The sequence below is a fragment of the Hemitrygon akajei genome, chromosome 5 (genome assembly GCF_048418815.1).
Source record: "Hemitrygon akajei chromosome 5, sHemAka1.3, whole genome shotgun sequence".
NCBI lineage: Eukaryota > Metazoa > Chordata > Chondrichthyes > Myliobatiformes > Dasyatidae > Hemitrygon > Hemitrygon akajei.
The window spans coordinates 42439255-42466905 of NC_133128.1; the positions used below are offsets into that span (position 1 = coordinate 42439255).

The 27651-nt window shown below is 37.1% G+C and overlaps 1 protein-coding gene across 1 annotated transcript in view; it reads left to right on the forward strand.

The window, feature by feature from the left end:
* Positions 1-22958, forward strand: part of gsk3ba (glycogen synthase kinase 3 beta, genome duplicate a) — a 190155-nt gene extending 167197 nt beyond the window's left edge. The window contains exons 7-11 of the mRNA XM_073045344.1: positions 1714-1811; positions 2436-2531; positions 6334-6520; positions 14838-14936; positions 17357-22958. Coding sequence (XP_072901445.1) covers positions 1714-1811; positions 2436-2531; positions 6334-6520; positions 14838-14936; positions 17357-17427 — 551 coding nt within the window. The 3' untranslated portion in view covers positions 17428-22958. The remainder of the gene's footprint in view (positions 1-1713; positions 1812-2435; positions 2532-6333; positions 6521-14837; positions 14937-17356) is intronic.
* Positions 22959-27651: the final 4693 nt, after the last annotated feature.

The following is a 27651-nucleotide window of genomic DNA, read 5'->3' on the forward strand; positions in this document are numbered from 1 at the left end:
TTTTTACTTTAACTTCCTTTACAGCTGAGGTTAATAAAATTGTACCTCACTATACAACTAAATGAAACTGATTTATTTTTCATTGTTAGTTCAAGGAACCTGTGGAATAACACATCATTTGCTGCTCACTGAATGAATGCTAAATAGTGAAGATGGAATTAAAACTGTCTATCCAATAACTTTGAATTAGCTATCATGTAGTTAGTAACTGTTATGTCGCTTTTTTTGTGTCAAAAGGTAAGACCAATAAACATTTAGTTTTGCTGCAGAGGCATTCTCCTTGTCTTTGTTGAACAAGATGCCCAAAAAAATATGCTTTTCAAGCTTAGGAAGGTGAGAATGTAGATTTATAATAATAGTTCCTATTCAAACTGGAATATCCCTTTAGCAGATGGATTATCTGATCCAAGAGGAAAGTTGTGACAGTGCAGTTATTGGTCCACAGTTGGACATTCTGTCTTCAGACTTGATTTAAAGTTTCAGAATATGCTATCTGCAGTGAGACATCTATACATCTGACGAGATGTAAATCCTGTCATTTGGAGGCTGGGTGCATAGAACAACCCTGCACAGAAAATGGCTATAGAAACTGTGACAGGCAGCTAATTGAAACAAAGAACAAGTTTAGTACTTTTTTTAATAATTAAGTTGTACTTCCTGTATTTCATTTTCTGTGCATCTATTTATTGTCCAAGATTCCATACATCAATTGCTTTATTAGCTTGTCATGAGGTCTGGGTGTGGGTAAATAGGTGTAGGCAGAAAAACAGATCAGCATGGACTAGATGGGTCAAATGGATTGTCTACTGTAGTGCTCTATGGCTCTCTTAAACATTTCAAGGATTTATTGACTGGCAATTCTTGCACCCCTTGATTAATCATTCTCCCTATCAAATATTATTCACAATATTCTGTACTGAATTTAATCTCTGATGTGTCTATTCTTTTAGTCAGTTACTACCATGTTTCTTATTTATGATGTTTATAAGTTTATTCTGCAAAGTTTTAAATTGTACTGTGTTCACTAAAGTGGTTAGATATACATGTTTGTTCGAAGGCAGTACCAACTGTGCATCAGATGAATGGAGCCAAGACAAATGGTCCATCGTAATTAAGCTGGTAGGGATGAGAATCTAAATTGTGGGCCTCTTTGGAAATCTGAGAAGGTGGATCCATATTGTGACTTTTGGGATCAAGCTAAATTTATCAAGGTTAATTTACTTTTCTAGATCTCTGATGAAATCCTGCTAGAGATAATTCAGCATTTTTAGAACTTGGGTGCTAAACTGGTAGTTTTTAGATATTACTTCAATTAATACACAACATGCCTTTGATATACAGTAGCTTTTTATACATATTGTATGATAGTATAATTGATTTTTCAGTGAACCTATTAAAAGGGAATTTGGGCCCTGGTGTGTTTAAAGTGAGCATAGGAGTGTGACCCCAATGAACCAAATGCGGAACCATCAGAATTTCCAAACAATGGGACATCACATTGGAGTTCTGCTGTATTCTGCTGAACATTCAATTCTCAGTGTTTTTATCCTAAAAGAATCTGGAGAATAAATTTATGCAAATGAATTAGGTGCCAATTTATTTGTTTTGCTAATTCAAAAATACTCTAAAATATACTGGACACAATCAAGTTTTTAATAAAAGTAATCGTATTCACTGTTGTGAAAATTAACTACTTAACTTTTGTATTTGTAGATGTATGGTCAGCTGGCTGTGTATTAGCAGAGCTATTGCTAGGGCAGCCCATCTTCCCTGGTGACAGCGGTGTTGATCAGCTGGTAGAAATTATAAAGGTATGGGGGTGTCAGTTCTTGAAACACTTAATTTTGAAGTTCCTATTTTATAGTTTTGCTTCTCTGAATGCTTGCCTATGTTCAATTCCAGAACTTCAACAAAGGTAATCTTGAGCTTTTTGTGACAGTTTGGTTTGAAAAAATTTATTTGCTGTAGGAATACTTTTTATTGTCTGTGAAAAGCTTTCTTTCCTGCTATTTCAGACACTTCCTGGAACTAACACAAGTTCTTAATTGATTTGATGTTGATTGATTTGTTTCATGCACAATGATATACACTTTGTTCAAACAAGCATAACTAATTCTTTCATGTGAAATAAATATAATTTTTATAATTCGAAAAGTCTTTGTGTACATTTGAGTTAGAACTGACCAGATGGCAAATGGATAGCTGACAGGTCATCCTAACCTTTTGAGATTTTTTTGAGTGGAACTTCACCTTGCCCGTGGTTGATAATTTAGAGAAAGCTCATTTCTTGCAACTCGTTGACATATACTCAATTGTCTTGCATTAAAGAGGTTTGGATGCCTGTGTTCAACTTGAAATTGTATCATCTAATGAATTTTATTGTGTATTAATTCATCAGATGGTGCAATGTGTATTTATTCCATGTTTGCTTCCAGGTCCTGGGAACACCAACAAGGGAGCAAATCAGAGAGATGAATCCCAACTACACTGAGTTCAAATTTCCACAGATCAAGGCACATCCTTGGACTAAGGTGAGAAAGAGTTGAGATATACAAATTCATTTCATTTGGGCCTCGTTATTCCCAAGGTGTAGAGAAGAAACTCTGTCAGTGCTCAAAACTAAACAGATGAGCATGTTAGTAATTTCACAACGATTATTAAATAACAAGATTATTAAACAAAACAATCATTGTTTGTACTATTACTGTTGTATGAATTAAATGTTGTTCTTTATCCTCCTAAAAAATGGAATATAGATTACCTTTGAAACTAGCACTGGGCACGAGCAGTACAATACAAGGTTACGTTGGTCTGCACAAGTAAATGTCTGATTGAATTGGGTGACCTACAATCTTCAAATAGATTTTTCCCGTGGGGCAATTGTATAGACCAGATTGATTATGAGTGCAAGAGTATATTGATTAGGTGAATTATTGTTCATGAGAGGGCGAGGGTGTATGTAAGATGGGTAAAAGTTTATGGGATATCAGGGATGAGATTGAAAGTGAGGACAAGAAAGTACGATAAAGTGGTCAGGGTAATGTGAGCAGATATTGAGTGGGAATAGTGAACTAGTTAATCTAGTGAACTGAAGAAATCAATGGTACACTTTAACCTCATAATTTGCTAACTTATGGATTCCACTTTTCTCCTGTAAAGGTAGAATATAGAATTCCTGAGTTCTTCTGAAATACTGAGAGTAATCAAAGCTTTGCTGCAGCAAAAGTCCAACAACAAAATGGTTACATGCTTTGTAGACTGAAGTTGTTTCAAGGCCTCTCACAGAAGTTTCTTTTACTCTTTAACACTTTTCCTTGATTAAAAATACTCTGTTCCATAATAGGATATACAGGTTTGACATCGGATGTAGTAGACAAGCATCATCTATATTAAGCTGCGGGAACTCAACTTGACTTTCTTTGTGCAGAGCCCTTTGTCGGTTAGGTTTGAATAGCTATACTAGAGTATAAAAACTCTGCATTCTGAAATAAACTGAAGCTCAAGAACAATTTGAAAATGTACATGTATCCAATACAGGCTTGCCTTTGCATTTTCCTGAATCCATAAACTTGAAGGCAAAATGATTCTTCACCATCTAATGCACAGCAACAGTGTGCATTAGGTTAGTGTCTGTAAACAAATGGGCAAAGACTTCATAGATGGTCTTTAAAGAGTTAATAGTTGGTCAGTTAGAGTCCCAGTTAAAATATGCATTGTGTTCTGATAATATTCTTCAGTTCTTCTGAGTGAAAACAAAAGTTTAGAAATGCTTAATGATTTGGTAATAGGAAAGATAATTGCCCCATGACAGTTTAACTTTTAGTGACTTTTATTTTTTACAGTGATCAGATTGATAGGTATACATTAGACATGAAGCATTGTAGCTTAGCTGTTCTAACTAACTGTTACTAATTTGCACCCTGGAGTAAGAAAGATTAAGGTGGCCTATTAATCCTTTTTGTGATGTGTTCTATGTGGTCTTTTCCCTGTTATTTACACCTATTGCATGTTGTTGTTGAGGGGATAGATATTGGATTTATACACACTTTCAAATTGTAATGCAGAATTTTCATATTTTGGTAAATTGTCAAATTTATTTTACTGAGAGCAGAATTAATACTTGTGTTAATGGTAATAGGAGCTTTTCCATCTTGGCTTGGTACCTTAAGTATAATTTTTATTATTTGAATGCAGTTCAACCTTTTTGTTTTCTTTTTATCTGTTATATCATTAATCTCAGTATTTTTCTCTATAAATGTTCAATCTTGAACGAGCTGAATTATACTTAGAATTTATTCTATAAACCGGGTAAAGGGAAAGCATTCATTCTTTAGGAGCATTGAATTTAAGGTTGTCCATCCTCAATGGTGTAAATCTCAGCCTACTTTCACCTCCAAATAGCTAGAGAGAGCAAGGGATGAAAGAACTGTTAGCTAAGAAGCTAGTTAAACTAATGCTGGCATATTGGGGTTTTAGTAGCACATTGGCTGATGCCACAACAGAAATGGATGTGGTTTCAAAATTGGCTCACTTTGGTAGGAAGCATGGGGTGGTGATTGAAGGATGTTTCTTAGAATGGAAGCCAATGACTAGTCGTATGCAACAGGGGTGGTGTTGAGACCCTTGTTTTGCAAATCTTATAAATGATATAGGTGCAAATACACAAGATTGATCAGGAAAATCACAGATGACATGGAATTAAGAGGTGATGTTGATAGTGAAGGAGGTCATTGTATATTGTAGGGGATCTTGATCAGTTAGAGAGATGGACCAAAGAGTGGCAAATGGATTTCAATACAGTTGAGTGAAAAGTGATGCATTTTAGAAAGCAAACCAGATCAGGGTTTATCCCTTGAATGATAGGGCACTTGAGAATATTAGAACAGAGGAACTCAATATTACAAGTGTCATTCATTGAAAGTGGCATCACAGAGAGATGTGGTGAAAAAGGCATTGCACGTAAAAATTGGGACATTATGTTGCAATTGTAAGAGTTGTCAGTGAGGCTTCAATTGCAGTATTGTGTACAGTTTTGGTCACCCTGTTATAGGAAAGATGTGGTTAAACTGGGAAGAGTGCAGAAAAGATTTTCAAAGATGATGCCAGGACTAGTGGGCCTAAGTATAGGGTGATGTTGGCCAGGCTTGGTATTTATTCCTTGGAACATAAGAGAACCTTGGAAAACCTTTAAAATTATAAAAGGTGTGGATAAGATGGATGGCAAGTCTTTTCCCATGATGGAGCTGGCTGAGTTTACAACTTTCTGCAGCTTTTCTGATCCTTTGCAGTGGTCCCTCCATACCAAATGGTGATGCAACCAGTTAAAATGCACTCCACGGTGCATCTGTAGAAATTTGCAAGTGCCTTTGGTAACATGCACATTCTCCTCAACCTGCTCCTTGTAATATGCCTTCTTTGTAATTGCATCAATATATTAGACCCAGGGTAGATTCTCAAAGATGTTGACACCTAGGAACTTGAAATTGCTAACCCTTTCCGCTTTTGATTCCTTAATGAGGACTGATCAGCCATACTAGTTTTTAATTTTATTTTATGTATTTGCATAACTATCTGATGACATTTTTCATGTGTGCTTTTTTCACATTCTTGATTTTGAATTATTTTAATCCCTTTTAAAATATCTAAATCCCAGAACATCCTGCAGCCATTCTTGCCCTTGTGAGAGCAAAGTCTCTGTAATGGTCACAACATTGTAGTTTCAGATTCTGATCCACGCTCTATGTTAATCACCTTTGTTCCTGATTTTTTATATTAAAATATTCCAACCGATCCAACTGACTCCAATTATGCCCTATCCATTCTCAGTCTCTACTCTGCAACTGACTTTATACCAACTGCCTCATACTGACCCATCACACTAGTTCCTGTCCCCTTGCCAAACTAGTTGAGACTCTCTCCACCGGCGTCTTGTAAACCTGCTGTCCAGCATGTTGTTTTATTCACATAATTAGAACATATTACATTATCAGAAAAACTTGAGTTTTGTAATCCTGGTGTGGATTATTCAATTGTGCAACTGTCATTTGATTGAGTGACCTATTTTCCCTTATTTAATGTATTCTATGGTTTTTAAATGCTCATTACTTTAGTAATCAGCAGAGTACTTTGAAATATGCTCACTAATATAATATAGATAAATGCTTAAGGGAAGTTCCAAACTATAGCATTGCAGTAATATAATGGATTTGTCTAGTTTTAGTGAAGTTGTTGATTATCAAAATGATTCATAATGCACACTGCACTCTTGCACATCTTTTGGAAAAGATGAATCAATTACTTTTTTATTATTGATTAAACCCTTTATTTTGACAGGTCTTCCGACCCCGCACTCCCCCAGAAGCTATTGCGCTCTGTAGCCGACTGCTTGAATATACACCAACCGCCCGTCTGACACCTCTAGAGGCATGTGCACATACATTCTTTGATGAACTCCGGGACCCAAATGTCAAGTTACCAAATGGACGTGAGAAACCTTTACTGTTCAATTTCACTACTCAAGGTGAGAGAAAAATAATAAAATTTTTGAAGATCAAATTGAAAAAAATAAGCTATATTTTAGTTGTGTTTTCTACATGAAAGACTGGTTTTCTCGGCTGCACAAGTCTAGGGAAGACGGTCTCCGGCCCCGCCAAATATGTGAAATTGAGGCACGAGTCCCCCCCGTTTTCCCCCCCCTCCCCCACAACCCCCTGTTTGTGAGTGGATGCTGTGTAATTTGCTACCCTGTTACAAATTAATGCCACAAAATAACTGACAGTACACTGCATACGATTAAAGGAATTATATTTATGAATCTTAACTAAATGGTTAGTAAAGAATAACAAAAAGGCCCTATCCTAATTAACAGTCAAATGTGCATAAGTTGGAGCTCATCTTGAACTACTCTGTCGCTCACGTGCTGGGCCCTTGGTCAACGTGAAAGCACACACTACCTTCCGAATGTCGTTTGCAATCCACCTCAAATAAACGGGTCTCCCACCAGATTGTATGTTATGAGCGGTTCTCCCCAGCATCTTCTCTCCATCTCCTCCCGAACCAAAAAAAAACCAAGACCAATCTTATTGTCCCTCACCAAGAAAAATCTCCCACTAATTGGATGACACACATTCCACATCAACCCTTATCTTCAACAATAACCCAAACAGGCTGAAAGCAGAACAAACAGCTCTTACAGAGCTACTAAGTGAAATACCTATAATATAACAGTAAAGATGTGACCCAGAGTACGACATGCACTTGCAACATTACATTAAAATACAACATTGCACTCTTGGTCCTTCAATCTGAACATTCACAGGTACCTATCTCCCGTATATTTCCTTAATTAAGAGATCCAGTTGGGATAGGTGGAACTTGTACATGGCATTTGCTACTCAGATTGCTTCTTATTCCTATTTCTATGGCTACATAGCTGTTCACAGCACTGTCATGTCTGTGGTGTCAAGCTTGATTGCCAGAGAGCATACATCAAGGGCATAGTTTTTTTGTTTGTAATGCTAGTGTTGTACTAAACCTTGAATGCTCAAAACAGATTTAGTAGCAAAAAAATCTGTAATTAGTGAAGAACTGCAAATCAGTAGCAGAATATATTCCACAATTTGTAACCTCATGCATGGTCTTAATACTCTTATTATTTCAGTCAAGGCAAGAGATCAACCTTGATTTAATGATTACTGAAGGGCATGCTAGATTAGCACCAGACAGAATTAAAAATGCCAACCTGGTGAGTGGTAACACAGGACTGAGTTCTTTCTTAACAGAATTAAGGCAATGCCTAACCAATGAATTAGATCAAAGGTCTGCAGTCCATTCACATCCATCCATGAATGATGGTGAACAATTGAATAGCTAACAGGAGAAGATGACTCCAAGAATAAACATGTCTTCTAGGATAGTTTAATTCCTGAATTCAGGTGAGAGTGACTGACCTTGAAGGCAGAATTTGACAGTGTTTGGAATCAGGGAGCACAAGTATATTTGGTCATCAAGAGGAAAAAATCATCAATTATGGACAACATAGCTCGCAACAAATCATATTAGCTCTTTGACATTACTGCAGATTTTCCTCAGTACAGAGCTTACCATCTTCTACTACCTTATCAAATATTTTTTTCTATCATTAGGTTAGAGGTGAGGATGGTTTAGTTATTTGCACAAAATCTTCAATTCTACCTGCAATTTCTCAGCAGGTCTTTCCATGCTTGCTTGCTTGCAGAAAGACTTGGAGAACATTCAGGCATGAAAAGAGGCAAATGAAGTTCTAAGCAGTCACCATCTCCAACGAGAGAGAGTATCTAATCATTTAGTCTTGATAGTGACATTACAATTGCAGGGTCACATGCCTTAAATCCTAAAGTCCCCTTTGACAGGAAAGTCAACTTAACTGGGCACAGATACTGTGGCTTTAATAGTGGGCAAGGGGTTGGGTATCTTGCATCCAGTAATTCACCTGATACTCAAAGCCACCATTTTAAGATGCAGGTCTGGAATGTGATGGAACTTGTGACTTTGACAACAGCTACAACAAGCAATAAACTCGACCCTATCCAGGTCAAACTAGGCTATTTGTTTGATATCCCATTCATTGCCATTACCATTTATGCCTTCTGCAGATATGCTTTGACTAGGTGTCACAGTACTATGACTTTGCATCTTGGCTAATTTGAAACGCCTCTATGGTTTCCTTTCAATTTGTATCTCTTACTGACTTGGAAGTATATAATCACTCTTGCTCAAAAACCTAGACATTCTTAGCTGAGAGCTTAGTGGAAGCATCTTCACTCGTTTGTTCCAGTAAAAGGAATAAAATCAACTATGTGACCGTGATTTGTAGCTGAGTTCCGTTCCCAGCGAGTACTGAACTTATTTTAGCTGGTAGATAATAAAGACACATTGATTAGCTTCAACATGCTTCATCATTGTTTTCCTAATTTGCCCTTGTAAAGATGTGCTCTCAAGAGCTCTGTAATTTGTTGTTGTTCATTGGTGAAGCTGGCAACAGGGTATTAGGGACTGATGAATCCAGAACATCAGTAACCTTAGTGGGCAGATATGAAGGTTGGTATTCAGTGAGATATTTCTTTTGCCAAGAAGAATCTCAGAAAAAGTCTATACTCAAAAGCCATACTCAAGTCTGTTAACCACATCTTTGGTGCTGTTCTAGTGGAATTTAGGATAGATCGGCCTTTCTCAACCATTTTGCTCTGGAGGGGAGGAACCCTTGAAATAATTTTCAGGTTATAGCTACAGCTCACAGTATGTTGTAGATTCAATAATCCAAATATAATTGCCAATGCTCTTTTGAGTAGAGAAAGGAGTTTTTAGCCAACCTTTCTTGGAAGAAAAAAGTAGTTAAGCTTAGCTTGCCTTTCTTGAAATTAATATTTCCCTTTCATAAATTTTAAAAACTTAAGGCAAACATAATAAATTTGCTAAATAACTGGGTTAAAACAAAATGGGATTTAATTTTTCTAAAGGTAGGCTCAGCAGCTTTAATTTAAATAAAGGTTGTAAATTGATTTTAATTGATGCTATTTACAATATGAACATTAATGGACCATGTTGAGTAGTAAAGTTACTGAAAACCATAAGGGGGTATGAGAAGGCCTTGGCTAGTAGGGTAAAGGAAAACCCCAAGGCATTCTTCAGTTATTTGAAGAACAAAAGGATGACAAGAGTGAAGGTAGGACCGATTAGAGATAAAGGTGGGAAGATGTGCCTGGAGGCTGTGGAAGTGAACAAGGTCCTCAATGAATATTTCTCCGGTATTCACCAATCAGAGGGAGCTTGATGACGGTGAGGACAATATGAGTGAGGTTGATGTTCTGGAGCGTGTTGATATTAAGGGGGAGGAGGGGTTGGAGCTGCTAAAATACATTAGGACTGATAAGTCCCCAGGGCCTGATGGAATATTCCCCAGGCTGCTCCACGAAGTGAGGGAAGAGATTGCTGAGCCTCTGGCTAGGATCTTTATGTCTTCGTTGTCCACGGGAATGGTACAGGAGGATTGGAGGGTGGCGAATGTTGTCCCCTTGTTCAAAAAAGGTAGTAGGGATAGTCTGGGTAATTATAGACCAGTGAGCCTTGCGTCTGTGGTGGGAGAGCTGTTGGAAAAGATTCTTAGAGATGGGATCTCATATAGATGAGGGTAGTGCAGTGGATGTGATCTACATGGATTCTAGTGAGGCATTTGACAAGGTTCCACACGGTAGGCTTATTCAGAAAGTCAGAAGGCATGGGATCCAGGGAAGTTTGGCCAGGTGGATTCAGAATTGGCTTGCCTGCAGAAAGCAGAGGGTTATGGTGGAGGGAGTATATTCGGATTGGAGGGTTGTGACTAGTGGTGCCCAACAAGGATCGGTTCTGGGCCCTCTACTTTTCATGATTTTTATTAACGACCTGGATGTGGGGGTAGAAGGGTGGGTTGGCAAGTTTGCAGACGACACAAAGGTTGGTGGTGGTGTTGGTAGTGTAGAGGATTGTTGAAGACTGCAGAGAGACATTGACAGGATGCAAAAGTGGGCTGAGAAGTGGCAGATGGAGTTCAACCAGGAGAAGTATGAAGTGGTATACTTTGGAAGGACAAACTCCAAGGCAGAGTACAAAGTAAATGGCAGGATACTTGGTAGTATGGAGGAGCAGAGGGATCTGGGGGTACATGTCCACAGATCTCTGAAAGTTGCCTCACAGGTAGATAGGGTAGTTAAGAAAGCTTATGAAGTGTTAGCTTTCATAAGTCGAGGGATAGAGTTTAAGAGTAGTGAGGTAATGATGCAGCTCTATAAAACTCTGGTTAGGCCACACTTGGAGTACTGTGTCCCATTCTGGTCGCCTCACTATAGGAAGGATGTGGAAGCTTTGAAAAGGGTACAGAAGTGATTTACCAGGATGCTGCCTGGTTTAGAGAGTATGCATCATCAGAGATTAAGGGAGCTAGGGCTTTTCTCTTTGGAGAGAAGGAGGATGAGAGGAGACATGATAGAGGTATACAAGATATTAAGTGGAATAGATAGAGTGGACAGCCAGCACCTCTTTCCCAGGGCACCACTGCTCAATACAAGAGAACATGGCTTTAAGATAAGGGGTGGGAAGTTCAAGGGGAATATTAGAGGAAGGTTTTTTACTCAGAGTGGTTGGTGTGTGGAATGCACTGCCTGAGTCGCTGGTGGAGGCAGATACACTAGGGAAATTTAAGAGACTACTAGATAGGTATATGGAGGAATTTAAGGTGGGGGGGGTTATATGGGAGGCAGGGTTTAAGTGTCGGCACAACATTGTGGGCTGAAGAGCCTGTACTGTACTATTCTATGTTCTATAAGCCAAAGCAATATGAATAAAAATATAGCCTAAAACACAATTTTACACAAGGCTTTGAACAAACATTTTCTTTCTAAGTGACATGATTAGGCTCAAATATAGACTTGGCATGTGAAACCTGTGCTTGTTTTTTGCTACACAAATACTCAATTCTGGGTTGAACTTGAGATAAGTATACATGGATTTCACCTTCAACTGAAATGAGACAATTTCTATCCTTGCTCTTGTGATGCTTGTTAAGCAAGAAAAAGCTTGCTCACACATGCAAGAAGTTGAAAACTGCAGCAAAATGTTCATTACTTTCCTATGAATGGCAGGATACTCTTTTACTGACCTCCCTCTGGACAAGTTCTGGATTTCTGTGAATCTCATCTTGAGTGCATGATCAGACTGCAGCTCACAAAGTTCTTCCTCTTCTCTCAAAGTCAAGTTATCAGACTGAGCAGAAGATTCAGAGAAAGGTCCCTTACTCAGTCATACACTTGGGTTGAATGGGAGGAAGAATACTGTTCAAGTTTGTTCTGCATTTCTTCCAGGTGGTTTTCAATAAGACTCGAGAATTTGATAACCTTCCTCACTCTCAAGCCCAAGCAGCAGTGGAAACATTTCAAGATTTCCTTTTGCAACATGACTTTTTCAAAGATTCAGTTTCCTTTTAAATCCAAGAACCTTGTCAGTTGAAGTCAAAATATTTTCTCTATGGCCTTACAGAGACTTGTCCAACTGTTTAAATGATGAAAATGTCTGCTAGGTAGGGTAGGTTCTGCTGCCATTCTTTATCTTCAAAGAACCCAGCAAAATTTGGCCTACTATTCAAAGTACTCCTGCAATTCACCTTTCAGCTCAAACACCTTGCTGAGAACTCATCTGCTAAGCCACTAGATTTCTGTATGTAGCAAGAGATTAGTATGCTCTTTGTCCAGGTTTCAACACAGTTTTTAAAAAATTCTCAAGTGAATTAGTCTTTGTTTAATAAAGTTAACCATATTTGTAGCATCAACCAGAAATATTTTCATTTCATCTTGAAGAGTTTCTGACATCTTCACCTCTGTGAAGAAAACAGTGTGTTGTGACGTCACAGCCCAAGTTGGGCAAGTCCATTCAATGCGTGGAAAATGCATTTTATGCTCTTCATCAGCCTACTGTTCTCCCCTCTAATACTCCAGTTATCAACAACCTCCCTATCTCATGTTTAAAAACTGAGAATGGACTTAAATAAACATGGTCCTACTGCACACTGCTGTACTGGACTGAGAGTCCTCTAACGAGATGGCTAACAGAGCTGCTAGCATCACATGTTGGGTGAAGTTCCAAAAACTAAGTTTTCATCATGATTTCTTGCAGAACCCTAGGGTTCTGCAGAACCTTGGTTGAGAAACCCTGGGATAGATGTTTTTTTTTATTCCTCAGGGCAGGAGGGTATAGGACTAGAGGGTACACGTTCAGGTGAGAGTGGAGAAATTTGAGAGATCTAAGGAGCTAGTCTTTTTCTTTCCTCACCAAACGTGATTGTTACATAGTTAAAGAGCATTACAGCACAGAAATCAACCATTTGGCCTATCTAGTCGTTGCTAAAATATTATTCTGCATTGCTTCATCAACTCACACCTGGACCATATTCTTTCATATCCTTCCCATCTCTGTACGTATTCAAACTTCTCTTAATTCTGCAACCGAATCAATTTCCACCACTTTCCCTAGCAGCTCATTCCACACTTGCAGCACCTCTGAGTGAAGGTGTTCCCCTCAAATATTTAACCTTTCACATTAATCTATGACCTCTACTTAGTGGAAAAAGTCTGTTTGCATTTACCCTATATCTCTACCACTCATAATTTTATATACCTATGTCAAATCTACCCCCTTTCTCCTCTGCTCCAGGGAATAAAGTCCTAACACATTCAACCTTACAACTTAAAACCTCAAGACCCAGCAACATCCTTGCAAATTCTCTCTGTACTCTTTCATTCGTATTGATATCTTTCCTGTAGGTAGTTGACCAGAACTGCAGACAATACTCAATTTGGACTCACCAATGTCTTGTAGACCATAATACATAACATCCCAACTTCTGTACTCAGTAATCTGATGTATTTAGGCTGATGTGCTAGAAGCTCTTTACAACCCTATCTGCCTATGACACCACTTTCAGAATCATAGATTAATATTCCCAAATCCCTTTATTTTACTGCTGTTGTGATGGAAAATAACTGGTTCTTTGAGTCTCAACAGTAGAGGCCTGGACACACACACAGTTTTAATAATAAGGAATTTATTTACAAGGGGAAGTCGGGTCAACACAAGCAACTACAATACACAGGAAGCGGTGTGGGGACAGGGTACGGTTACACAAGCAAAGAACAAGGGAAAAGCACTACAACAGCTATCCCCCTTGACCTTGGATAGCTGCGGCTCCCTTACCAGGACAAACGATAGACCTTGCCAAGCATAAATCAATGCACTTACCTCCAATGTGGTGGTCTGTAAGAGAGGGCTAGCCAAGGGCAAGTCTCACCTTTTAAAGCATGGGGCTGGGCGAGATAATCCAATTAAGGTGACCAATAATTTAGGTGTGCATTGATTAGTTGGGAGGGACCAAATGTTGATTGGCAAGTGGTGTGTCCTCCGACCAGCCAGGTGGCAGTGCATCTCTGGATACAACTGCACTCCTAAGAGTCCTACCATTCACAGGATACGTCCTATCCTGGTTAATCCTCCCAAAGTGCAATGCCTCACACTTGTCTGAATTAAGTTCCATCTGTCATTTTCAGCCCATTTTTTTTCAGCTGGTGTCCAGGTCCAGCTGCAAGCTTTGATAGTGGACAGCGAGGAAGGCTGTGGCCCAATCTTAGTGTCATGCACATTTGCTGATCCAGTTTACGGCATTCAAATCATTAATATAGATGCAACAAGCAGGCAGAGAAAGTGTGATTGCAATGTTTCAAAGCCATTTGGACAGGTATTTTGAATTAAAAAGTTGTTGACGGTTTCAGTCCTAAAGCAAGCAAATTAGATGACTATTGGTAGGTACACAAGTAGCATGGATGAGTTGGGCCAAAAGGACCCATTTCTGTGGTGCCTAATTCTGTGAAAAATTAAACTCCCCAGTTAGAGCACAGTGAAGTTTATATAGCTGTGGTCTTAGTGATTTTAGGGATTGATTTTTAAAAAAAGTGAAAATGGAATTTAAGTTGATCTAACCAAAGAAGAGAAAATTCTTATTCCAGAGGTTTTTTTCGGTACCAAAACAGAAAATGTTGGAAAATTTGACAATAATGTTCATTATCAAACATTTTCCTGGTGGGCTTTTTTAATGAAACAGCAATGGAAGTTGATCATCAATCAACACAGGGAAGTTTTCTGGTTAACTTTCATTGTATTGTGACAGTCATGAGAATTTTTGAACTGTTCAGCATGAATCCCAGTCAGTGCTTCAGTGCCCTTCTAGTGGAAGTAATTTAGTGAATGAAATGTTATAAGCAGTTATCTTGTGTTTATAGAACTGTCGAGCAACCCAGCGCTGGCAACAATCCTCATCCCTCCTCACATTCGGAATCAGGCTCCTGCTTCAACTCCAACAAATGCTTCCGCAGTGTCAGGTGGGTGTCATTGGACACATCATTACGTAGAATTTGCAGATGGGATTCTTTGCCACTGAAATATTTAACAAAAATATGGCTTAGAGTGCACATAGAGAATGGGAATTTCAAGCAGTCCAATGCGATATAATAAAACTGTAATAGCTTGAAGATTGAATGATGCAGGGAAAACACAGAAGTTATCTTAGATGGACCTGACAAACATCCTGTGATGAGAGTGCTGAAACCTTTGAAACATGGTATAATGAGGATTCCCTATGATTGCATTTATCATGCACCATTTTTATCGGGAGACAAAGTTGCTACCTCCATAACTGCTATCCCCAAGCTCAGTTTGTGAATGTTCTTTAAAAGAGAACTTCATTTGAAATATATCCTCATGTCAGGTATTTAAAATCCAGTTGTTCTGTTTCCTTTGTGTCCTTTTACATGTTTTTATTGCAGAATTTTATGTATATAGTGCTAAAGTTCATGCACTCACTTTATACGTAGAAGACAATAAGAGCAAATTAATTAATGCTAAATGTTTACACTAGGATTGTGCGTTTTTGTACATTCACTCTAAACTACACTTGTGAATATGTCAAGTGATACTAAAGGCAAGTAGGATATTTGGATTAGTCATTGTACTCTTTATACAAATGTACATTTGAAGGAGCTATTTAGTTTATTTGATCTCCCCCATAACCCTGCAAGTTAGATGCCATGAAGTGCTTTCAATTGCCTGAGATGGGGGGATTTACTTTCAAATCTCTTTTATCTGTTTTATCGGGGAGATCGGATATCATGTTGGAGATCTTGGCAGCCTCTGTTTGGTAGTGGGCGAGTAGAGGGAAGGGAATTCTCATTTCCTTTGTTGCTTTTTTTGCCAGTTACTTTAAACCTATGATTTCTACTTATTATCCACTTAGCAGAGGCATCTGTTTCTTGTTCTCTTTTATCAACTTTGAAATCTTTGTTTTAAGGCCCCCTTTAATCTTAACTTGTGCATAGATGTAGTGTGTCAACCTTGGTAAATCTATTCAACACGTACAAACAAGCTGGAGGAACTCAGCAGGTCGGGCAGCATCCGTTGACTGCTCATTTCAACGGATGCTGCCCGACCTGCTGAGTTCCTTCAGCTTGTTTGTACGTGTTGCTTTGACCACAGCATCTGCAGTGTACTTTGTGTTTGGTGAATCTATTTCCTGCAAGAGTCTAGATATTTTTTGTTAAGTGTGATGATAGCACAACGTACAATGTTTTAGCTGAGAAATAATCAGTAATTCATAGAGTGCAAGAGGGCTTCCTTATTTTATAATTATGTTTAGCAGTTGTGATTACAAAATTTGTTCATTGCACAGAGCTTTGGCATGACTTGTGGTAATAAGCTGTTGCAACAGACAATGTGGATCTTTTTAAAAGGAAAAAGAATGCTTGTTAGGAAAAGTTGTGTTCAATACAGTCATAAAATTTGATTCTTCAGTCATTCAGTAAGTAGCAGTCATAGACTCTGGCAGATGATCCTTTTTGCTGTACAAGTAATAACAATTCATTAATTAAGGTAGTCATTCGGGAGCTCTAATAGTTGGCAGTTCATTGCTCTATGTTGAGGTTTTCAAAAGTATTTGCAGACTTTTTGCAAATAGTTTTCAAGTGCTTTCTTCTTTGGGTAAGTTACTAATGCTGCTATCTTGCAACTAAGATCTTTTTAAAATATTCACTTTCAGAGGTGAATTGTGCAAACACTTCACAAATTTCTTTATTTACTAAGTGTCCTTTTGTTTTCTTTCTTGTGACCATCCCATATTTTGTAACTATCCCACTTTTGTGCAGTTTTCTTTTGGTCCCATTATATCTATTTAAGTTATTGTTTTTTTTTAAAAAATGCTTTCGAACTCACTATCAGTCTTCTTCAGTTGTTTTCCTCTGGTCAGTTTCTTAAATCTTAAAAAGAAGCTGTTGGAGGATCTCCATTCCCTCAAGCAGCTCATTTTATTGCTCCAAATGTGAGCATCTACTATCTCCTGTGTCTCAAATCATAAGTTTTCTCATTGCTTTCTGGCATTGACCTCGGTGAAGAGTTGATCTTCTCAGATATTTTCATTGGGTGCTTCGTGTGATAAAAGTTCTCATAAATTCACAGTAAAAGTTGGTCTTGATCCACTTGTGTGCTATGTTAGAGATAATCAGTCAGCTATTGATTTTTACTTTGCTTACCTGTGGGTCAGATTCTGAGACAAGATACATTTAAATTTCGGAATGGGCTCATCAGAAACAATGTGCATGCAGGGAAAACGTTACAAATTCTCTAAATGGAGAAAATTATGTTGCATTAATCAGTGTTTTTGAATAAAATAGAGTTTAAATAGTATTTCAAAAATGAGTTGCACAAGCTGACGCATTTCTAAAATGTCATCCTTTTTCCATTTCTTTCCCAGATACAAATACTGCTGTGGACCGTGGGCAGTCAACCAATGCAGCTTCAGCCTCTGCATCCAATTCAACCTGAGAATGGGGTATCCCTGCCTCAGATTTCCAGTCAGCTGCAAAAAAGCTGGTCAATTATGGAAAAACAATGTCATTAGTGTTCATTTTATTTAATCTTGTTTTAAAAAAAAGTACACAAATTATACAAACCAATCATTTACTCACTGAAGAGGGATTGAAAAGGAATGTGGGGCAAGGTTAACTCCTCCCTCGACAATCTTTATTGAAGTCTGCCATAGTGTTCTAATCTCCCCCAACTTCGTCCAAACACATTAAACACTGTGATGTGTTTCACTCTGTAGTGCAGGGTTTGGATTTGGCAAAGAAGATTGCCATCAGGTTCCTTCTAAAGAATCTGAGTAAGAGGTGGTAGTATTTTGATAAAGGTATTAGGTTTATCTGTACCAGCACAAATGGACAATACAAATCCACTCAAGCAATCGCTATCAAAAAAGACTCTGCAGTCACCATAATACTTCCCTGCATTGGTTGAGGTGAAGTTTGACATGTTCAGTCCCTATATCTTGTCACTAGATTTGACTGTTCAGGGCTAATGGTTATTTTTTTGTGGTCCAATGCACTCTGTACTGGCCCCATTTATTTAAAGCAAGACATTGCAAAATCAGTGTAGTGTGTAATCCCTAGTTAAATATATAGCTAAATCCATAGGTCTCAGTAGGTTTCTGATCTCCAAATGAAATACAATCTTGAGTTCCCAACAAAGTGTAAAAATGAACCCATTGATTTCAGACTTCTTCCCTCTTCTCTACCCCACCCATTTTATTATTTTTTGTACATAAAGTATGTGGACCTGGGAACTGATGAGAGCGACAAACATTCAGGGCAAATTTTGTTAATTGTAGGAGAGCTTTTAAGCCATATAGTTTCAATTCTGTACTATAGGTGCGGCTACAATGTAACAAGGAATTAATTAGTGCTGTATAGTATCTAGTTTGGAGTGCCTTTTGCTTCCAATGTTTGATTTTTTTTAATTGTCCCTCACTGAAGTATATTTGCTGTTTCTTTCATATTTAACCCTTTATGTACCTTTTTAAGTTGACCTATCAATTAGAGAATTTTATTTTTATTGGTTGTCATATTCACACTGCAGTTGGAAAAGAGTTGTACAGAATTGTTGAACACTTCAAAAGTTGCATATTTCATTAGTTAAATGTTTGGGCTCTCAACAGGTAATGACGATTTGAGATTTGAAGCTGGCTTATTCTATATATATATATAAAAATATAATTGTTTTCATTTGATTTGGCAGAGTTAATTTGAAAGAAATCTACTATACAAATTTTAGTACATCGTATACATGTATAACCTGCTATTTTTGAACACTTAATGTGCTATGCCAACTCTGTTTTACTCTCCAAATATTTGCGTAGAATATGAAACGAGGAATGAAAGTAAACCTGGCAGAGTTGCTACTAGTGCTGCATGAACTTTAAATTTTTAATGTACAAATGATATAATTATTTGACATTTTATAATGCAAATCTTGATTTTTTTAATGAGTTTTGTTTTACCAAATGCTTTTATCTTGTGTGCACCGAGTTAACACTGGAGTGTCCCATTATAAGGCTTTTTTTTAAACTATAGCCTTTAATTTGGTCAGTTGCAGCTTCTGAAGTTTCAGTGGATTTGTACTAAGGATGAGAGAACTTTTGGAATCTGATTAGTGCCTTTTAATGAAGGAAAGTCAAATTGCCAATTGACCTTTCCTTCCTAATTACCTTTCTGTTTTTGCAACAGACATAGCACTGTTTTAGTTAAACATCATCACACTAGTGATATTTTTACCATTTTTCATATTCACACAACTAGAAGTATTAAATAGATGAGGAGGAAATGCCACTAAAAATAGCAGCGGTTAAAAGTGGGCATTGATCTACAAAGGGATAAAGGGCATGTCTAATCAGAGTGGTTTGCTCATCCTTAATGCACCTCTGGCTGCAGTATATATCCTTTACAAGCAACAAGGTATGGACTGGCTTCTGCATTGTACCAGAAGTGAATGAATTTCCTAGCTGAATCAAGCTGAATAGGCAGTTACTCCTGTAATGGGATGTACACTATCCACTTTGTCACTTTCTTTATCTTTTGGAACATGGATAGCATTTCCTAATGGACATTCAGCCCAACAGGTCCAATGCATTTTCCCAGGCAATTCAATTTTACACATCGTCTCATGAACTTTTTTGTAGTTCATGATTTAAATCCTGCTTTAGCATCATATAAACATACCTTCCACCATTTGTAATTGTGACACAGTACCATTGAAAGTAGTAGGCAAATGGAATGTTTGAAAATTGAGTGCAAAAAAATTCTTGTTTTATGTTACAAAATCTTTAAAGTTTGATCATTTTATTTTCAGTTTAATATGATCTTTATTTTACCTGGTTCTGAGCCCCTAATGCTGCTGTAAGCCAGCCATTAATGGGAAGACTGATATATTCAGAATTTGCTAATCTTTGTGCCGTGCTCACCTTTTACATGAGGACTTGTGTGTGAGGGTATGATCAAAGTAAACTATTGAAGTCTCCAAGTCAGGAACTTAAGTTAGAGTTCTTGTATATTATTTTAAGTAAAATGAATACAGTAGGAAGTGCATGTCTAAGCCATGGCCTGCTCTTAAGCATTCTACCAGTTTAAGCTACAGAATCTGTTTGGAAGTGCGGGGCAGAAATAAGAACGTCATTGTTATAACTGTTACATTAGAAAATTCTAAATAAACAGTGACTTGTAGTGCCATGGTGATTCACTCCAGTTAATATTGCTGAGTACTGCAGTGGAAGTGCTGAGCCAACCTGATTATTGACTTTGTGTCCCAGACAGGCAAGTATACAAATTCAAAGGAATCCCAAATTATAAGAAAATCATTTGGGATTGGTTCATATAATTTTCTTTGGTGTAAACCATTTTAATAGCATCAAATATTTCTACAATATGGAAATTAATATTCAGACAGGCATATTGCATTCTTTAGGTATTTTAAGTATACAGTTAATATTCCTCTGTTTAATTGTTACAATGAAAGGCTAACTTAAAAGTGAAGATCTGTGCCTTAGCACACTAGTCACAAGATTCTAAACGGACCCATTCAAGATGTGGGATGCAGGAAATGATAAGTCAAAGCAGGTAGTAAGTAAGCTAATCATTGATGTGGGCAGTTTTTTCATTAGGGTGATATTTATTTCACCACCAGTATCAGTATCCAAAATTGTGAATATTAGTGCTCTTTAATATTCCTAGAGGGAGAGGAGGGAAGAGAAAATGAGCAATTTACTGAGACAGTTATTCTAAAATGTAGCCATTAACAAAGCAGCAAATGTAACAGCCATTCATAAGCATGTTGCTAGCCAGCTAGAAATAAATTCAAGTCTACTTCTTCTGCAGTGGCTGCAGTGTTTCATTGCTTTAGTTTTTTTTTTTTAAAATTGGGAGTATTTCCTATTCCCTGTCTTGAAAAGATCCAAATAGTGTCAGGGTAAAGAGAGAACTGTAGGAAGTGACCTCAAGGTGGCAGGGTAGACTGAAAGTAGCAAAACTTCGGAAATTTGGGTTTGAGCTTTTATTTTGGAAGAGGTGGAGGTGGTCTCTAGTTGCTGCCTGTCCAATTTTGATTTCTAGAATTGTAATGAATGATTAGAATTCCATTTTAAAGACCAACCAAATCTTTGAAATTGTCTAAGGATATATGTTGAAGTCCTAGTCTATATCCTTGATTTTATGTTGCAATTGGTACACAAAGGGTTAAACGTGGTAATTTACTTGTGTGACTACCTGCTTGCCTGTATAATCCGCCTTAGAGATGTTTTGCTATGCTTCACATAGCCTGTATACAAAAGCGTGACCACCTCTGTCAAAAAGGACTGTGGATACTATACAACCATTGCATCACTTGTGAACTGTCTTGGTTTTAAAAAAAAACAAAAACAACAAAAAAATCTGTTTAACATTATTACTTGAATGCTTCTGTTTGTGACTGAATTTTTATTTCATTTTAATATAAATTTTGTGACGTATGCTTGATGTTTATCCCTGTAAATATAATTTGTTCTGTGTGACTCAGTTCCGAATAGATACTGGTACTGTAATTTGCATTAAATAAAGAGTAGGATAGGCCACAAACAATTCATAGTCCCTTCCTGTCTAATTTTGTAAGTCTTCCTTTTTAATGTGCAGTTGATTTTGATCAAGTAAAATGGTTAATCCTTTCACAGGTATTGACCAGTAATGTAAGATTGCAATGTAGTCTGCCTTTGTGTCTTTAATAAAATGTCTTAACTGTAGCATTTTATGAAATAAATACATGTGAAACATATAGTTTTATCACTAGTAAAGAGCTACTGCAATAGCAAAATTATCGAAGATATACTTCAATATAAACATGCCCATTTTATGGTCATCAAGCACTCAGCCCAACTGCTTGAAACTCTAGAGATGTAAGCTTAGATGAATTAAATTAGCATCATGTTTTCAAGATCAGTTTGGTGAGTAGTGCAAATGCTCACTATGACAGATCCAAATGTTAGAAGGCAAGAGAACTAACTGTGCATCACCAATTCAGTGATCCACATTAATGACCCTGCTCACTGCTCATACTTAACAGCATTTCAATATTTCTGTATGTATTCTTTCCCAATATTGTCCCCAATAGAATCTGACAAATCAGCCTTAAGGTAGACCTGATGTTGAAATCAATTTAATTTTTTCTTTAATCTCAGACATGATTCATTTTACTAAATAATTTGGTTTGGAAACAAAATCCATTAAAATTGATCAACTTTAGTAGCAATATTTTAAAGTGACCTTGACAAATACCAAGGTATCAGTTACATTTTCTTCAGAAGTATTCAAGATGAACCACTTTATAATGCAATTATTGTGAATTTAATCACTTTACTCAATATTTTATTTATACTGTGCATTCGGATGGAGCTGTGATTATTGCATCTGACTGGTTAAACAATGTGAAGCTGAACTGCAAAATATATGGTTGTATATCAATACATATACAAGTGAGCTACCAGAGAAAATAATAGAAATTGCTGCTGTTCTTGTTTCCTCAAAGTGTTACTTGGCTTAAAACAATAAAATTATACCTATAAATTGAAACATTGGTCTGAAAGATATCAGTTCCAGTGTATTGTAAACATTATGATTTTTTTGTTTTGTACGAATACTAGAAGTTTGGGTGGAGGCGAAATGCTGTTGGATTTGGTAAGGTCTGTTAAATTTAAAACAAAAATCCTATGAAAAAGATTCTCATAACAGCAAACCTCAGAGGAACAGGCTAATTTTTAAAAATGAACTTAAAACTTAAGATTTTATGAAAATAACTTTGTGTTTAATTAATTGAATTGTATTTTATTCCACATATGGTTTAAGTAATGCCACTGAAATTGAGGATGAGTTTTATTTCTGTTGATTTTTCACCATGCGTTTTTGACTTTCCCTTATGCAATATTTTATTATATCCTCCATATGTTTGTACATTATTTCAATAAAATATGGTTTAGCAGCAGGTCCAGTGTTAAAACTAAAGTTTCTTCAGATTTTCTTACTTTGGTATACAGGAAAGCTATTCTTAAGAAATGTAATCTGAATCTTTTTAACCAATGTATTAAAAGGAATTAAATAAATAGCTTTTATAAAATAGAGATAAGATATTTAAAGAATTATGTTCAATAATGTTAGCTGTGTTATGTTGAATGAGGTTTATTTCACAAACTTGCAACTAAGAATGTTCTCTGTTTTATTCATTATAATTGAATTTGTATTAATTGTAAGCAGAACAGAGTTTGCAATTGCTTACTACAGTTACCTTGGCTCTGGTCCCATTGACAGCTTGAAGTAAAGCTTTAGTATAGGAAACTGATGGAATGGTGAGAAGCAGCTATGTGTCAACAGTTCACAGCAACATCAGCTTTAATCTGAGAAACAGGCAAATGGCACCCAAGCATGAGGGTGAGTCTTTATTCTATTGGCGAGTAATAAACTTCTGGCCTTTTAGAAAGAGTTTTGGTTGTGCAATAAACAAGAAATAAGTGAAACTCTACTGATGTTTACTAAGCAGTTGATTTATTGCAGGAGCCTAAAATTGGTTAATGCTTAACCTGAATTATATTGAACCCAAGGGGCATTAAAAAAAAGGAGGGGGGGGGGGAATAAAACCTGCCAAGATGTGAGGGAAGCTAGGTTTTAAGTGGAGAAATTTGGAGATGACAATCAAAGGTTTTGTCACCCACACAGGGATACAGCAAAAGATAATTAACACTTTGTTAGAACTGGAAAACAGGGCTATGGAAGTCTTATTATTGGAAATACTTGTTAAGAATAGGGTAGAATGAAAATTTAGAGACCAATGTGAGGGGTATAGCCAGGTAATATGAAGTACAAGTGTCTTGCCTTTGACAGTGCATAGAAGAAGACTCCAGAGGTCCCAAGTGAGTGATGCACTGTGAAGCTGGCAACAATGTGGAAGACAATTCAAAAATCTGCAGATGATATAAGTCTGAAAAACAAAATGCTGAAAATACTTAGTAAGCAGGTCAGGCAGAGTCTGGAAAGAGGTCCCTTCAGAAGTGTTAGGACAATGGTCCTGGACCTGGATATGTTAACTATTTCTCTTTCCACAGAGATTGCCCAACCCGCTGCATATTTTCACTAAAGTGAAGAAGAAGTAGCCAGTGTCCAGGCCTAACTAAAAAGGTACAGTCCCTTTACATCTCCATTATGCAGTGGAATAGGCTTTGCCCCCTCCATTTGAAAGGAAGCCCAACCAGTCTCCATCGTCATCATCCTTCAGTTGCCTTTGCAACCACTTTAACTGCTCACTTTCTCCAAATAAAAGATAACATTCTGAGAACTTGTATCAGCCTTTGTTATCCTCATATTTTGCCAGGGTGGGTGTGGTTGTAGAGGGAAGTGGATTGGGGACATTCTCTGTCCAATTCTCACCTAGTTCCATGTTTCACCTTTTCATATTAATGATACTAATTATGCTGCCAACCATTGCTACAATTCATGGCAAAATTCAACAATCTAAGTGAAAGGTCTTGACCCAAAACATCAATTGTCCACATGCCTATACAGTAATGAATGTAAAAGGATCTAGTGCTTTCCTGGTATATATGATAAATAAACAATTCTTGGGCTTCCATCGGGGTACAGGTATCAATTTTAACCGACATTTCGATGACAAACTCTGCCATCTTCATCAGGGATGATCCTTGGGCATGTCTAGTCCAGTGATATTTATACCCCCGTCATCTGTCCGTTCTGATTGGTTAGTCATCATCCAATCAGGTTTTTGCTGTCCCATCTTGTTTACAGTGGAATTCCAGTTCTTTCTTGGAGCAAGACCTTTGTCTTTGTTAAAATTCAAATGTGGCAATTTAAGGTGGATATTTATAGCTATTTTAATTAACCTTGTTCTTACATAAAAAGACAGAATACATACAAAGAGACCAATCTTGAACATGTGAAAGCTATATAGGCAAGAAAATAAAGTAACTATAGTCTGCTATTACATATAGAAATTGAATCTTGCAATGCTGCATCTGGTTACACATTATCACTGGAGTATTCCACAAAGTTGTTTCCATTCAAATTTTAAGTACTCTAAGCAAAAGTAAGCTCTGTGCCCAGCTTTGAATTCTGTCAAAGTAAATATTGGGTGTTTTGGACCTCAATTACATAGCAACTGACACTACCTACTATTGAGGTCTTGCTGTGTAACTCCAGGGTATGCAGATCAATGAGATTGGCCCTTTGTATCTGAGCTAAGAAAATGCATGTGGCCAGTGGGCATGGACGGAAGGCTGGGAATAACATGATCCAGTCTGTGAGTGAGTGCACAAGCAACTATTTTAGAGATAGTGGAAGCAGGATAAAGATTGGTATTGGGTGCAGGAGTGAAGTAGTGATGGAGAGGGTAAAAGTAGGGGTGACTGATCTAAAGAATTGCATTGGTAGTAGCGTGTTTTATGTTTGAGTGAACTTACTTACTGAATCTCATGCTTTAAATTTCAGTTTAGATTTTAAAACAGTAAACTAATTGGAAATAAGTTTTAAAAAAACCAGATGTGAATGATTGCTTAATTAGTGATAACTACTGTGAGCAAAGGCTGAGTGAGCATGAGTGTCATCTAAAAGGAAAGAGCTCTTGGAACACAGTTGTTAGAAACAATGCATCTTTAAAGAAGTGTAAAGTTAGCTGAGAATCCAGTGCAGAGAGAGAATACTCAAAACATGAGGAATATGAACAGGAATAGGTAGGTCATCTGTCATTTTGGGCTTGCACAGCCATGCAGCAAAATTATGACTGATTTATTTCAATATTATTTTCCAGCATTATCCATATATCACTTGATTCCAGTTAAAATCTATTGATCCCTGTTTTGAATAAACAATAATTACATAACTGCTGTGTTCCTGGACTGAGAAATCCAAAATCTCACTACCCATTAAATGAACAAATTACTTATGATTTCTGCTGTACATTATCTGTGACTTACTCTGAAACGAGCTCCCTTTCTGGATTCTGCAAACAAAAGAAACTACATCTAATCTGTCAAGCCAACAAGAAATTTGGAACAAGATGCTAGAGGAACTCAACATAAGATATAGGAGCAGAATTAGGCCATTTCTCATGGTCTGCTCTGCCATTCCATCATGATTGATTTATTTTCCCTTTCAACACTTTTCTCCTGCCTTCTCCCCATAACTGACACCTTTACTAATTTAGAACTTTTCAACCTTAACTTTAAATATACCCAGCTGTCTGTGGCGATGAATTCCACAAATTTACAACCCTTGGGCTAGAGAAATTCCTCCTCATCTCTGTCCTATTCAGAGGCTGTGTCTTCTGGTCCTAGACTCTCCCACTATTGGAGACATTTGTGGACAGAAATTGTCAATGTTTTGAGTTGAGACACTCATCCAGTCTAGTTTCACCAGTGTCTTGTTTATTGCTCCAGATTCCAGCATCTGCAGTTTCAAATCTCTCCTTAAAACTTTGTATGCTTCACTGATATCTCTCTTTCTTCAAAACTCAAGGATATAGTCCTGGTCTACCCATTTAAAATTTTTCTTTTGAAATGGTGAATCTACCTTTCCTGGAATTAGTAGTGGAGATTTGCTGAGTAAGTGTATTCTTTCTAAGGTCAAACGATAAGAAACACAGTACTCAAGGTGAACCTTCACAAAAACTATACCATTGTACAAAGGTAATCGCCTTACTCCTGTATTCAAACTCTCTCATAATAAAGCTGTTCCTTCTGAGTAACTTGCATAGTGCTGCATTTTTTTGAGTATGGGAAGGAGTCAAATGGGACATTTACTCTGGACTTGCACTGGCACTGTCATTGAATGTAACCATGAAGAGAGTAAATGCACATGTTCCTTAATGTTAAAATTAAATTAAAAGAAAAACAACTTCAAATATTTGACTCATAAGTACAGATTTGGTACATAATTGTTTACAAATACATATTAATACTTTAATACACTCAATTAAAATCTTTGTTATTAAACTTGTGGAACTAAATGGAAACCATGTCTCTGATATATTTATTGTACTTTATTGTAATGAATTTGACTGAGATTTGACCATAGTATTTATATTGGTGTGTGTATATGTATATAATATTTGAAGGCCCCAGTTCTTTGAAACTATTCCTACATCTACTCTCCATCACGATCTATGAAGTATCCCAACCAGACCACAACTTTGAATGTATAGTTCAGGATATTTAGCAAAAAATTAAGTATGCATGTTTTAAAGATGATGAATTGGCACTTTTCATGTATGTTTGACATAGCTGTTGCATTATAGATAGTTCTTAAATGTTTTGCTATAATTAAATGTTGCAAATATACCACATGATTCATTAGTGACCTACACGATACATTTAGGACTCCGAAATACATATCCTGTTCTCTAGAAGGAGCCGAAGATGAAAGTTCAAGGGTGAAGAAGGCAGTATGTCCTACTAACAACCTGTCTGGAGAAATGCTATTTCCTTGTACACTATCCTTTGATAAATGTGAATATTACTGCATGCCACTAACTGGGGTGGGTAAGGCTGTCTTCCAAGCTGCGCCCAAGGCTTCCACTCCAACCCACCCCTATAGTGTGGGCATCTACTGAGAGTTGTGATTTTTTTTTAAGAAACCAAGTGTTTCAAAAGTAGGATATACCTATTAATCACAGTACCGCTGTGGAAATACAAAA